This window comes from Colossoma macropomum, unplaced genomic scaffold (assembly GCF_904425465.1).
Source record: "Colossoma macropomum unplaced genomic scaffold, Colossoma_macropomum, whole genome shotgun sequence".
Taxonomy (NCBI): domain Eukaryota; kingdom Metazoa; phylum Chordata; class Actinopteri; order Characiformes; family Serrasalmidae; genus Colossoma; species Colossoma macropomum.
The window spans coordinates 1,391,504-1,407,222 of NW_023496051.1; the positions used below are offsets into that span (position 1 = coordinate 1,391,504).

General features: G+C 42.7%; 1 protein-coding gene across 2 annotated transcripts; it reads right to left on the reverse strand.

The window, feature by feature from the left end:
- Positions 1 to 380: 380 nt before the first annotated feature.
- Positions 381 to 15,291, reverse strand: cbx6a (chromobox homolog 6a). Of its 2 annotated transcripts, XR_005007001.1 has the most exons (6): positions 15,033 to 15,291; positions 14,442 to 14,485; positions 11,650 to 11,715; positions 5,350 to 5,416; positions 3,409 to 5,092; positions 381 to 3,316 (listed from the first exon to the last, which is right to left on the reverse strand). XR_005007001.1 is itself a non-coding variant. In XM_036565144.1 (5 exons), the coding sequence occupies exons 1-5, from the start codon at positions 15,099 to 15,101 to the stop codon at positions 3,881 to 3,883; spliced, it is 1,458 nt and encodes a 485-aa protein (XP_036421037.1). In that variant the 5' UTR covers positions 15,102 to 15,291; the 3' UTR covers positions 381 to 3,880. The 2 variants fall into 2 exon arrangements, 1 of the variants encoding a protein (XP_036421037.1); XM_036565144.1 differs by having other exon boundaries at positions 381 to 5,092.
- Between the last annotated feature and the right edge of the window lie 428 nt (positions 15,292 to 15,719).

Consider the following 15,719-nt stretch of genomic DNA (forward strand, 5'->3'; position numbering starts at 1 on the left):
GTTTTTCCTTGCCCCTCATAGGGGCTTGGACTCTGTAAAGCAGCTTTGTGACAACACCTGTTGTAAAAAGCGCTATATAAGTCAACTTTGACTTGACTTGTTAGGAACGGAAAACAGTGGCGGCTCTAAGCCAGGACTATTTACTAAAAGAGTCGCTGTAAAACTCACACACATAGGTTCAAATGTATGTTAATGTCTGTTTCCGGCTTTCATACAAAAATACAGAAGCTTGTCCTTGTTTAATCAAGAACCACCAAAAAATTATGGGTCACTCACTTTAGCACAGTGCTAACATACTATTAGAAATCCCATAATGGCGCTAGCAGAAATGAGCATGTTTTCCTGTTTTCTGTCCCCAGAAATAGCAGCAAGAGATGATATGTCTTTGGGGTGATTTTTATTAAAAGCATCTTACAAGAGCAACACACAAAGCAACATCAATAATTGACATTTAAATGACCTGTACAATTAGGGTTTGCAAAACATGCATCAGATACATTACAATGTTATCATCATCATCGTCAACATTAATATTATCATCAACTTCATCAATGGCATTTACCTTATACATAAAACCATACAGACACATTTCATAAATCACACTTAGCTCGGTTTTTGGGTTTTCCATTCTCTCAAACCCAAACTGGACTATTAAAATAGAACAACAATGGCTATAAAGGAAAGGCGGCACTTAATCACTTCTACAGTACGAAAATTCAAATAAAAAGACAAGAAGCCCTCAAAGAAACGCTCCAGACAACCTTCTGCTATCTGAAGGTGCTAAGTTTTCATTTGTTTTTTTTTCATTTAAACAATAATCTCTTCTCATAGGCGCCACGACTGGCCCCGGTGGCTACATCCAAAAGAACTTCGAGCCCTATTGAAAATAAAAACGTAGGCCACTTGATAACTTAGTGCTGTGCTACCTCTGGACGATGAGCCACCTTCGCAAAAGCTGTTTTCACGCCATAGTAACTCCTACGGTTATTCGCTAGCATTACAGTACACGCGGGTAAACAGAGACTCAGCTGTCAGTAAAGTGGAACACTTCCTAAGTGAAGAGGGGTCACTAAATTGTGGAGTTCAAACACAGCTGTGGAAGGCAACACATGCTTCATTATACTGGATATAGTACAGATGCACCGCACGAGACGCCCTACGATGGGGCAGCACCAGAGAAGGGAGGGTCAGTGAGTCCGTTTCTCCCAGACCTGGGATAAACGTCACCTATGGAGCTTGGAAATACAACAATCAAAAGACAATAATAAGGAATAACTAAGCAAAATAACCTAACGGACAGTGCAACGCAGGTCTAAAAGAGTACATTTGGTCGCTAGATAACTAGGAATAATACTAGTGCAGAAATGGCAAGCGCCAGCTGCTTTGGAAACAAATGACTAGGCAGGTAAGATCAGTCTATTGCCCGAAATGAAAGAAACCTATAATCTATAATCTAGGAAGGTTAGATTAGGAAAGAAAAAAATCTGAAAAGTCATATCTATGCCATTTTCTCCCTTGTATCATGTAAAATGTTCCTTCATAGTATCCTCTCCCCAAAGTTCCCAAAGGCACAGTAATTAAGATTAGCAGGGATTCTGCGGTCATGCGCTGCTTAATTGAATTGCGCTCTATAATTAAATCAAGTGACTTTTTTTCATGTCCTACGGTAGCGTCTGACATTGTGTTATCCTTTGCCACAGTTGAGTTAGCTGCCATGTGAACTTTCAATGCCAAACTCCTTGTACCGCTAGCAGGACGCAATCTTGCCTACAGGCCCTACGGAAGGCCCAGGTATGAAAGATACCGGTGTTGCTTTCACGGATTATCTTGTGTATAAATAAACCATAAACACATGATCTGCTTTTACAATTGTACTCCATGGACAAGCCCAACGTTGAATATGAATTAATGTGAGCAACAGCGCATGCAAACCCCAAAACCCACAAAACCTAAATCCCTCAAGTTACATTCACACGAGCCCTTGTGCAAAAAGCTCTGAAAGAACATCTCTCAAAGAAAACAACTCATCTACAGTACTCAGCAAAAGTCAGAGACCACCCTTCATTTCATTCATTTCCAGCAGAGGCAGTTGCTAAGTATGAATTGTGCAATTATTAGATTAGATATAAGATACACAGATATAAGATCATCCTTGTGCAAAAGGGAGGGGAGCATCGACAGGAGTGTCTAAAACTGAAACGTTCCAAAAAATGATATGAAGAAAACAGGACAACCACCTGCAAGACCTAGTGGACCACCAAAACTGTCCCCACAAGGTACATCATATACTTCAAGCTTTCATCTTGTAGGTACAAGAATCAAACAAAGAAGCTGCTGGTGTTCTCAAAAACAACGGACCGCCAACTCTAGAGTCCAGTCAACACTGAATGCGTTTGTGAGAAGCAGGAAATGAAACCAACTTCTAAGACTGAACTTTGAAAAACTGAAAGTGGTCTTTTGCATTTTTCATGCTGCTGAAAAATGAATTACTGCCCATTTTGACAGGAAATGAAATAAATCAAAGTTGGTCTCTGACATTCGCGCTGCACCTCGGTAAGTGCAGTTTACCATGTAAGCTACGTGTTGAGAGAACCAATATGAATCATCACATAAAACAAAATGGACTGTTTGTTGTTTTTATCCCAGGTCTGATCTATCCATGCTAGCACCCAGTCGGACCAGAGTCTATTTCGCAGAACTGGTTTAAGATGCATTATCAGGTGTTGGCAACAGCCAGTTTTAACAGCCAAGGCAGGAACTCGTATTTGGTAGAACTGGGTGAAACAAGACAACCTTCAAGCTTCTTAAACCAACGCTACGAAACATCAACGTCTTATGAAAATAACCAAAAAGAGATCACACCAAACCAAACACAAACTCAGGTTAGTTCGGAAGGCAAACATGAATCCAGAAGACAGAGCGCATTATGTGAACGGGACGGGAACAGCGGTACAGTAGCAATCTTGAGACGCAGTCCTTGGCGTATTCACAGAAAAAAATAAAACACCGGCAGTTTAGAGTCTTGGTGGACGTAGTCCTTCGGTAATGGACGGGGTGGACAGGAGAGGTGGAGCAGATTTGAATCGTCTATGCAGCTTTTGCGTTGTGCGTGCATATAGGTCCAGTCTGGTGTACGTCTTGTGGTGGGATACGATCTCAAACCCTTCCGGGAGGAAAGCATGCTTTGGCTGCTGCCAAACAAGTGCAGGTGCTAAAGCACAATCTCTATGGATTTCATGGACTTCAAACGAAGCAGAATTGAATGTGTTCACACGATGACCCGGCATTCTTTATAAACCACACTGAGACAAGTAAACTTCAACTTGTTCTAGCAATTGGTTTCCGCTACAATGCAGTTTCACTTTGGATTTGACTTGACTGGAATCTAAGACCGTATGACCAGAAAACCAGAGTCACTTGGTCACATCTATGCAGGTATGGTTCAATACAGTGAAGGAGTGTATCTGAAATGTCCTCACGTTAGCTCTACACAGGACAGCTAATACAGGGCCTGTTGGATGCTAAGACGTTGTATACTGTAACCCAATAATGTAAAATTTGCGTGAAATCTAGATTTGGTAAAAATCCAGAATGCCTTATTTTTAACCAAACTGTCCTAAAAAACATAGGGTCATCGTAAACACCAAAAAAGATATTAATAAAGTACTAGAATCTCTTGTGTGGGTCAATGTGCGGTTGAAAGGAATATGCAGAGTCCAATCCCTCTACATCTCCACATATTACTTCCATATACATCTAAAATCCATTAAAAAATACTTTTCAATTTCATTGATGGCAACTCTCTTTTTGGGAAGCTGAATATTTTTATGGCAAGTTCTTATTGGGGTTACTGAGCGAAGAGTCTATTAGCTGGAGAGGCCTAGGTGGCAGAAGGGGTGGAAGAGCTGAGGTTCTTCGCTTGGGATGGGTACGGGGGTGTGGAACCTGTGGAACTGGCTCCAGTCTTGCTGTATTCCTTAATGGTGACAGTGAAGTGGTTGGTGGCCACGTCGGTGACTACCACATTGGCACAGCTGGGTGCCCGTTCAGGGCGCCAGTCAGGGTTGCCCCTTTTCAGGGCCTTCTTCTCTGTTGTCGGGCGAGAATTGGCACCTTGAGACGCCTGGAATCGTCGGCACGGCTTCCTCCTTCCACCCTTCGGAGGGGCGGGGAGTTTCTGAGCCCTCTCATCTTCATCTTCAGGTGATGATGATGACGAGGAAGAAGAGAGGGATGGTGAGGAGGGCAGGAAGGACGTGGGATTGGATGCTGATCCTGGCTTGGCACCACTGCTGCGACTCTGAGAAGCGCCAGAGCAACGGGAAGGAGTTTCTGGGCTCAGCACCGGAGGGGACGATGGGGCGGTCTCGGGTGGTGCCTGTGGAGGGCCAGGCTGGATTTGAGGTGGAGAAGGAGCGTCGCTTTCGGACCCACTGGAGCTAGAAGGTGAAGGAGGTGACTGGTATGGAAATTTGGGCTTTGAAGGACGGCCTGGGCCCCTGCCTTTAGCTCCAGGGGTAGCTCTTTTGCTAGTCTGGACTGAAACTGGCAGGCAAGGTTGAAGTCCAAACGGCTGGCCGTACATGGGGAAGCCAAGCATTTTCATGGGAGGCTGGAAGGGCCTGTAGGGCATGTCTCCCTGCCTCTTCCCAATGATGCGATTCCGGGATGGGAGCTGCGCCCGTCCCTGCTGTGACTGTGCTGGCCTTCTGTTGGCTGCTCCGCCACCGTATTTGTCGATAACCTTTAGATTGAGGATGATGCGACCCCGCTTGACCTCTCGTGGCTTGACTCTACGGTTGAGGATGCGCACAGTCTCAGAAAACGGAGAGATGGGCAGCCGGGAGGAAAAGGAGGAGCCGTCTGGGTCGGGACGGGGCAACGGTCGGCGAGACATCCGGTGGCAGCGATGGATGTCCTTCTTCAGCTTGTGAGACGCAGCCAAGGAGTGCAGTCTGGGGGTGGGAGCCAGGGAAGAAGAAGATGAGGATGATGGAGGATTGGGAGCGACAGCGGCTGAGGAGGAAGATTGCGGAGGAGTGTGACGAGCACTGGACCCTCGGGATGACGTTTCGCCTGTTTGAGCTCTGGCCTAGGGGGAAGAACAAAGGCTAAAATATACAGCAAACCCAACAAGAAACTAAAAATGTTATGTAATCAGAAATGCTATCTAAAATAAAGAGCATCGAATTTTAAAAATGGTGTTTAAAAACCATTACAGTTGAAACAGAAGAACTAAATATTGTGGGTCGTGAAAATGTCTTGAAGTATCGTGATACAATATTTTGGCCAATTTGCCCACCCCTAAACTGGAACAAGGCTAAAATAAGAACAAAGACAAGCTCAAACCTTGAGGAGAAAGTTTTTTGGTTTAGGTCCCCGCTTCTTTGGGCCGTAGAGCTCTTGCTCCCGCTCCCTATGAACAGGAGGGAAAAAGCGTCATTAGAACACAGAACAATCAGACGGACGGGACTTGAAAGCTACAGCGAAAAAGGGGACGTCTGTGGAGTGAGCGTTGTCCAGACTGATATGAGTGACTGGCCACTGTATGACCAGTGCGCACCCTGGGAGACATTACCGTTTACAAAGTGCTCCGTGCAAAAAGGAGAGAAAAACAGATGTAAGAACTTCTTCATGGCTGTTAAAAAATCTTTTTATTTAGAGAAAAAAGAACACTATAAATACTAAAAGCATATTGTCATTTTATATGAATCAGTTTTCATGTGATGCACATTGAAAGAAGCTGGGAAACTGGAAAGTGCAGATTCTACACTTTCAAACCACATTTGTGTTTGTAAGTAAAAAAGGAGATATTTTATGATTTGATTTTGATATAAATATTGTTCAGTCTTCACAATTTAGCCATGTTTCTGTTAGTGTTTGACTATATTTCTCGTTATTATAAATTACTTTACAATTAGTCTTTTCATGAGCATATTGTGGACATCTTCATTACTTAAATTCAACATGAACTGAAAATCTTCCCATTTTCCTTCTGTACCAGGACGTACAGTGGAGGCTGTACGTTCTTTTTTAATTCAATGCAAGTTTTTTCATTACCAATTACTTTATCGGTATAGCAATTTTAACATGAATGTAAGAATTTTATGTCATTTACCAGATCAAATCTTTTTTGATCACATTGGGGGCAGTCGTGGCCTGGAGTTTAGGGAACCAGCCCTGTGACCGGAAGGTCGCCAGTTCGATCCCCTGAGCCGACAGTACGTGACTGAAGTATCCTTGAGCAATACACCTGACCCACAACTGCTCCCCGGGCGCTGCGGATAGGGCTGCCCACCGCTCCGGGCAAGTGTGCTCACTGCCCCCGTAGAGTGTGTGTTTGTGTGTGTTCACTAGTGTGTATGTGGCGTTTCGCGGTACGGATGGGTTAAATGCACAGGTGAAATTTCCCCGCTGTGGGACTAATAAGGGTCACTTAATCTTAAATCAAGCTTCAAAAAAAACCCCCCAGACTTTATAACATCTCAGACTTCTGGACTGTATTTGTGAGCAAAACGCTGTGATAGGAGGGAAAAGCGGGAAAAAAAATATGATGTTAATATGCTTCAATTAAACATTGCATGAAAACAAGAATGTTGTCACTTTAAATCATTAGAGACTTTAAGAAACACCACACGCTGCATTTTCAACTCACTGTTAATTGGAATTATTAAATTCAGCGGCAATTAGGTAAAAACAATATTTATTATTATTGTGAAATTACATCACAGTATGTCAAAATATGCTCTTCTGTACATGTTGTGGATATCACTGGTACTAAAACACTTCCCAACTGTATTTAAGAGAGCAGTATTAGTTCTGTTTAACTGGATTTGGTGTAGCAGAGTCTGTAAAATATTGAATACAAATCACTGGATTCATAAATTTCATTAACTTTTGAATATACCAATCAGCTACCACCTTGTTTCTACACTCATTATCCATTTTATCACTAACCACTGATGAAGGACTAGAGGATGACCAACACAAACTGATGAGCTACTGTCTCTGACTTTACATCTACAAGGTGGACCAACAAGTTAGGCATGTCTAATAGAGTGGACAGTGAGTGGACACAGTGTTGAAAAACTCCAGCAGCACTGCTGTGTCTGATCCACTCGTACCAGCACAACACACACTAACACACCACCACCACGTCAGTGTTACTGCAGTGCTGAGAATGATCCACCACCCAAATAGTACCTTCTTTGAGGGTGTCCTTTGTATGATGTCATGATTGGTAGCTGATTAGTTCGGTCGAGTGCTTAAAACTCTACAGATTTTTCAAAATGTCCATGAAGAAAATGAACTGGGTTTATGTTTCTGGTACCAGAGGCGCTGAAAAAGTGGGCGGTCATTGCTTGGCTCCTCATACCTCCACTTAACCAAACATCGCTCGCTTTTTCAGTAAAACGTCGCAACTGGTTGGAACAACAGGACTGTCTGACTGGCTGGAGTCTCAACACAAGTGTTCAAACACTTTATGTCGAGCGGATGTGAAACCAGAGACCTCGACCACTAAGACCTCATGCTTATAATATTTATCAGAAAAACCCTCCTCAGGCCTTTACACACTGCCTTTCATACTAACTCTGACAAAGCCAACCAGCTGCCCACTCACACACACAAACTACACTGCACTACAGTGTAACTACTTAGTACACTGCACACAACACTGCAATCCACTCCAGTGCACGGCACACTCCACTACACTCAACACTGCACGTACACTCCAATCCACTCCACTACACATTCCACACTACACTGCACACAACACTCCAATCCACTCCACTCCACATTCCACACTACGACACACTACACTGCACACAACACTCCAATCCACTCCACTCCACATTCCACACTACACTGCACACAACACTCCAATCCACTCCACATTCCACACTACACCGCACAAAACACTACAATCCACTCAACTCCACTACATACTACACTCCTCTACAGTACACTGCATGTTACACTACACTCCACACCAGTACAATGCGCTACACTACACAGTACACTGCACTGTGCACAACACTACACTGCACACAACACTACACAGTAAAAACTGCACTGTACACAACACTACACTGCACACAACACTACACTGTACACTGCACACAACACTACACTGTACACTGCACACAACACTACGCAGCACACAAAACTACACAGTACACTGCACACAACACTACACAGTACACAACACTACACTCCACACTACAGTACACCACACACTACAGTACACTACGCTCCACACTGCAATACACTGCACTACAATACACTCCACACTACACATCTCTACAGTACACTGCACACTCCACTCTACTGCACACTACACTTCTCTACAGAGTATACTGCACACTCCACTCCACACTATACATCTCTACAGTACACTGCACACTCCACTCTACTGCACACTACACTTCTCTACAGTACACTGCACTATAGTACACTACACACTCCACCCCACTGCACACTACACTCCACAGCACTACTTGGCCAGACATTGTATCTGACATAGCAGCAGCGACGTCTCTGATTGGTGGAGCTTTCTTTAGGACGTATGGGTAACGTTTTTCTTTACAAGATTTAAAGGAGTAAAACGTGATTTTCCAAAAACAAAGTTGAAATCAAACTGCTTCATGGTTTTAACTGGAACATATCATCTCACAACCTCGTAGCTCATAGTAAGTCCATACTGGCTGGATAAAATGTTCTGGTGAAAATCAAGTTTCCTTTGGCCATTATAAATGGGATTTTTCACTTACGGAACCAGACTGAACGTACCTTGACCAACTGGCATAAAGCTGCCAAAGAAGTGTTGTCAGGATTGATGCAACGACTGGCTGGAGTTTTGACACTAATGTTTAAACATTTTTCGCTGAGCAGATGGGAAACCTGAGAGAGGTTTGTGGAGTTAAGAGCAAAAATAATTTGTTTGTGCATGTGAGTTTTGAATGTGAAGAGCAAGCTGTCAGGCTCTGAGTGAGACCAGAGTGTTTTGCATGTACAAGTTCTGAAAGGGAAACAAACTGCTGAGCTGGTTTTCAAGTTTAGAGTGTTTTGTTGAGCAAATCTGAAGGCGTTCAGCTGCACGCTTCGCACTGACAAGGTTCATCAGCTGCGTGCTCAGAGCACCGCAGTCCTCTCAATGTGCAATATTCCCTTCTCGAACATCACAGTCTTTTCTCAGACATTTTGGCAGAAAATTCCATATACATAAGGGTCATTCTACAGAAACGTCCACTTTTCTATCTGTCCATAGGAGTCACTGGTGTTACCGATCCTCATTGGTGTTACACTAAGAAAGGTAACACCAGAGACATTTTAATGAAAAATGCATTTTACAGAACAACTGCTACAGAGCATCAAACCACATGTTGTCAATCATGGAATATCCACTAAAATATGGAATTTCATCCATTTGTGTTCTATTTTTTCACAGTTACCTCAGAATAAAGTCGGTCACACCAGTGACTTCAGCTAAAAGCTTCATATGAAATCATGAGCTAAATGAGAAAATCTCTGATAACTGAAAGACTCAGTGGACTCACCATGAGCTTTTCTTCATAGATCCTCAGAAAACAGGTAAAAGAAGTCAAGTGATGTCATCAGTGTGATTTTTATTTCAAAATAAGAGATTTTTGTTACGCAGTAACACCAGTGACACGACTCCTGGGGAACTTTCATTATATATTTTATAATATTTACTTGGCATTTATTTTCTTTTTGTCATTTAATTTATAAATTTCATAGTCATGTACAGATTATTGTAGGTAAAATTGCAAAAAAATATTTTTCCTCAAAATATGGCCTCAGCCTTCACATATGACTGTGGGGACGAGCTCTTCTGTGGTGCCTGGTATTCTAGATAGCTGATTTAAAAACCTATATTGCTAAATTAATGGCTGAAGAAGGTGCAATTATTAAAATAACGTTTTGTTTTATTTTAAAATATAGATAAATTGTAACCGTAACATGTTTAAGTGTAATATATCTGTAAACGCTAGGGACACAAAAATGGACGTTTCTGTAGAATGACCCATACAACAAACATTATGGAAAATCTTTGTTTATGTTATGCATTTCCAAAGAAGAAAAAAAATAATATCAGCCGATATATCGGATTCTCAAATCCTCAAATATCGAAATCGGTCTTAAAATTCCCACATGGGTCGGGCTTTACTTTTAAGAGTAAAAAACTCTGGACTGTAATATAATATTAATGACAAGAAAAATACACCTGGAAAGAAAGGAAGACCCAAAATGAATGCAAATATGAGCAAAACTACAACAAATAAGAGCAGAAGTATTCGTCTGGTACCATTATTTGCATTTTTCCTGCTAATGTATAAAATTACACAAGCTCACGGTTGATCTCAGATTGTTTCATAGGGCCCATAACCTTGAAAAATGAATCTCTCACTTTTGTCAAATTTAAATATTATGATGATGTATATTCACACTGTTAAAGATTCAAAACAGACTAGCCCGCCCATACATTTACATGCACTGATCGGGCACAACATCATGACCACCTCCTTGTTTCTATGCTCATTGTCCATTTTATCAGCTCCACTTACTATATAGGTGCACTTTGTAGTTTTACAGTTACAGACTGTAGTCCATCTGTTTCTCTGATACTTTGTTAGCCCCCTTTTACCCTGTTCTTCAGTGGTCAGGACCCCCATGGACCCTCACAGAGCAGGTACTATTTGGGTGGTGGATCATTCTCAGCACTGCAGTAACACTGATGTGGTGGTGGTGTGTTAGTGTGTGTTGCGCTAGTCTGAGTGGATCAGACACAGCAGTGCTGCTGGAGTTTTTAAACATCTCAGTGTCACTGCTGGACTGAGAATAGTCCACCAACCAAAAATATCCAGCCAACAGCGTCCTGTGACCACTGATGAAGGACTAGAGGATGACCAACACAAACTATGCTGACACACATGACCTGCTGTCTCTGACTTTACATCTACAAGGTGGACTGACAAGGTAGGAGTGTCTAATAGAGTGGACAGTGAGTGGACACAGTGTTTAAAAACTCCAGCAGCACTGCTGTGTCTGATCCACTCGTACCAGCACAACGCACACTAACACACCACCACCACCAGGTCAGTGTTACTGCAGTGCTGAGAATGATCCACTGCCCAAATAGTACCTGCTCTGTGAGGGGTCCATGGGGGTCCTGACCACTGAAGAACAGGGTAAAAGAGGGCTAACAAAGTATGCAGAGAAACAGATGGACTACAGTCTGCAACTGTAGAACTACAAAGTGCACCTATATAGTAAGTGGAGCTGATAAAATGGACAATGAGCGTAGAAACAAGGAGGTGGTCATAATGTTATGCCTGATCAGTGTATATCCACCCTTTCAGCCTCCAGCAGTTTAGCTCCGCCCACTCACTCTTAAGTTATAAGGAGTGGTTTTGCCAAAAACTGCTTTTCGAATGAGACAAAAACAGAGCAGCCAATCAGAACAGAGGCAATTTACATGTATCATTCTTAAAAGCGCAGTGATAAAAATGGCCTGTTTAATACTAAAAGATAAAGAGAGATGAATAATGAATTTGATGTTTTTGGTACATGTAACTGTCATAAAAGGACCAAACGTAAGACAAATGGGGTCTGCTGAGCTGAACCTACTTCCGCTCGAAGGCTGTGATGAGCCGATCGTCCAGGATGTTTTCTTCTGGCTCCCATGTGCTGTGCCTGCGAGGTGTGCGCAAAAACAAAACAATACAGTCAAGAAAACAATGTGATAAAAAAAAAGAAAAGTCTACAATACTCCAGATGACGCTAACCCCTGAACCCCTTGACCCCTGGAGACCACAACTTTCAAACTGAATTCAGCTTTAATCGATCACTAAAATTCCACAGTGGGCATGACATTCTGCTCGAACTGGGCCCTCTGCCCATACAGTGGTCATTAAACTGGACTGTGGTGCACATTTTAGACCACAGAGCCAACATCTGATAGTCTCTTTACAACATGCCTTTATTATTGGGGATGCATCAATACGGATACTGATATTGGGCCAGTACTGTGCTCTTTTACTCGTATTTAAAATCACTGATACCAACATTCAGATACCAGCTGACACCCTGTGACGTAAGCCGAGCTGGAAGTCAGATTCTTCTTTGAATCGTCCCGTTCTACCTTAAAGGATGCAGCTGTTACATTCTGGAGCCCCAGGCATCATTTAAGGTGGAACGGAAAAATTCTAAAAAGAAGCTGGCCAATGAGAAGCTGACCTCAGCCTCAATTTAGAGGAAACTGTTCCACTTTTAAGGAAAAGTTTCCTGCCGGAGATGCGAGAAAAGCAGCTATAACTTAGCTAGAGCTTAAAGCAGAGCAAAGTAAGTATTCATTCATACAATTTTTTAGCCTATACTAGTACATCAGCACATACTGAGACATATTTACAGCCAAGATGGTAAAATGGACGTAAAATGTTGTGGCTCCCAAGGAGGTTTGATTTTTGTTGAAAGGAAAAAATGAGTCTTCTTAACATTTGGGTTGCGACCCCTGGGCTAGCCAAACGGAGGCGAAAAAGAAAAGTCGACATTTGCGACTGAGGCCTGTTTATGTGACTGTACTCTGTGTAACTGAACAAAATAGCGAGGTATAAACTAGGGCTGAACGATTTCAGCGAAATATATCTAATCACGACCAATATTGCGATTGCGATTTTAATTGTTTTCTATAAATTAAGCTATGGGCCTTTTTTGGCTAAAATGACCAGAGTATACCTTTTCTGGCTTGAGGCTTCAGAATTTCTTGTCTTTCTGTGGGGAGGGCGCTCAGACAAGACGACAGGGAAAACAGAGAGTATAAAACACACAGCAAGTTTCGGCTACGAATAGAAACTCTAACTCCCAGATCTCCTCAGAGATCACGACACAAACAGAGCTAAACTTACTGGACCTGTTTGTGCTTTTATGTGCAGCGCAAGTGTAAACTGGAGGTTAATATGGGTTGAGAAGCGCTGATACAGTGAGAGCTGGAGAAATACTTCACTGCGAACTGGCAGCTGAGCTGAAACTGTAAAGAGTGTTTTGACGTCTGGATCCAACGTTATAACCATGATAACGGCTCTTATCTACCTGTGTTTTATACACAGCTCCTCTGTCTCCGCTCCGCTGTTCAAACGGTGTTCATGTATGCCTTTTTCTCCACTCTTCTAGCTCTCTGATTGGCTGTTCGAATCATTCATTGAGTAAATCTCTGGCCTTCTCACACTACAGGACTTATTTACAACTCAAAACGTTCACATCAAACATGTTTGATAAAATCAGAGGGTTTCCAATCCTTTCAGGGTTTAATCGGAGGGCTAAAGATTCACTCATTTCTCCTCTCACACTGTTAGATCATCCGTGCCGCCATTCGCTCCTGATCGAGCTCCTGACCTATAAAATCGCTTCAGACTGGGAAAATTTGCCACAAGGGGCAAATCGAGGTTAAAACCGAGCAAAAAAATTTGTAGTGTAGGCCCAGCCTAACACACTGTGCCAGCCTGCCAGTTATTTGTGGCTGTGATGTCACAGCACATGGATGTTTGGTTGCTTCTGATTAGCTGAAGCTCCATGTTATTAGGTTGAATCTCCCTACTTAAAACTTACAACGTATCAGTGTTGTTGATAATAGACTGTAATAACACTATAATAAAAATTGCAGCTCTTGCGATTTGAAAATTGCGCTCTTTCAAATTACGATTCCAATATAAAACTGATACATCTTTCAGCTCTAATGTAAACATTAATACAGTGTTTTTAATTTGTCTTTGCAAAATAGGCTGTCGGTGTATATTTCTCAGCATGTTTGCTCAGTACTTGGAAGCGGAGCGGTATTTTGAATGAAACAGTTTTATTGATGTTTGTAGGGGCTGCATGTGAAAAAGACGTTTTCGTACAGTGTGAGTACATAAATGTAGCCTTTGTCTGTATGGGACGAAATATTTAAACGTGGTGTGAGCCACTAAAGAACAAGATTTCTAAAATCGCACAGTCTATGTCTGACTTTAGCGGACATTCGATCACAGTTTAACGAGCCAATCGAAAGTCTTCAGATGTATTAGCCTCGGATGTGGCTCCTGCTGTCGCTGTGCTGTTGTTGAGGATCAAAACTATGAAATGTACTTTACTTACAGCTGTATAGAAGCGCTTTTCTGATGTGGAACAAAACTCGCAATGCTACTCAATCTAACTAATGTTACATAGCTAATGCACATCATTTAAAATCAAACAGATTTTAATGATTGCAATGTAACGGTTTAAGCATTTACCTACTTACCAACTACTTTGTTCTAAGTAGGTTAATCAGTATGGCATCAGCGAATGTTAAAAACGTACTCGTGAAAAAAAATGGTATAGATGCATCCCTTATTATTATAATAATGATAAAAATCAAATGCATTAACACAAATCCATGCACTTACTTTAATGCCCATCCTTTCCATTTAACCAGATATTCAATGCGACCCTGCAGAAAAAGGGAACAACAGTTAACGGTGCAATAAACGATGCACAGCAATGCATGTTAACACTTATAGCCTTGCAGTTATTGCGAGTAGCCTGGTGTGTATTCTGCTCTTTGCACCATGCAACATTTTGCAATGCTCCTAATCTGCACACAACACGCTTGCAGCCGCTGCAGCCAGTTATGCATCGCGCAGAAAAGCATGCAAGGCAGCACACATCCATTCTGACATGGCTGCACGCCCCCCCTCTCGTGCATTTCGTTTATCTTTAAGGATGCAACAAACGACGCGGGCGATTAAACTAGAAAAGCATCGTGCACGCGCGCATTCGTATGTATATATGTGTTTTTGCTGTTGCACTGCGGTTTGCACGGCTAAATATGGACGGCTAGTGGCCGAGCTGCGAGTAGTAGGCCTCCCTCCTTCCTTCCCACCCCCCTTCTTTCACCCCTCCACCCTCCCTCCCTGTTTTTTTTTCCCTCCACCGTCCTCGTAGCCTCGCGCTCGGCGATCAAAAAGCCGCCCGTCCGCGCTACTCGCGCTCCTCACTTTCCGCACGCGCCGCTTCAGGATGGCTTCGGCGGCGAACACGCGGTCTCCCATGGCCGAAAGCTCCATCTCTGATCCTGATCCAGGGAGCTCCGAGCCCGCTCCGCCACCGCCTCCACCTCCGCTCCTGCTCCGGCTCCTGCGCTACTCCTCCCCGCCGTCTGGTCGTCGGCGACTCCGCTTCGGCAAGAAAAAAAACCGACAGCGGCAGCAGCGGGAGCAAAACAGCACGGGCTGCCGAAGAACCGACTCGTCAAAGAATCGCTCTGGCGAGCCGTTTCTTTGCAGTGAATCAATCGAACCGATTCGTACCGAGCCCTTAAGGTAACTACATGGAGGTCACAATTTACTATATTGAGGCTATAGATTACTATATTACTGCCACAAATGAATATATTAAGGCCACAATTTGCTATATTGAGGAAACAACTTAATATATCGAGGCCACTAGTTACTTAATATATCGAGGCCACTAGTTGCTATATTGAGGCCACAAATTATTGTATTGAGGATGCAAATTATTATAATGAGGCCACAAATTACTATATTGAAGCTAGAAATTAATATAATAATGAGGACACAAATTACTATATTGAGGCTACAAATTAATATATTGAGGCCACAAATATCATATTGAGGTTACAAATGAATATAATGAGGCCACAAACTACTATATTGAGGCCACAA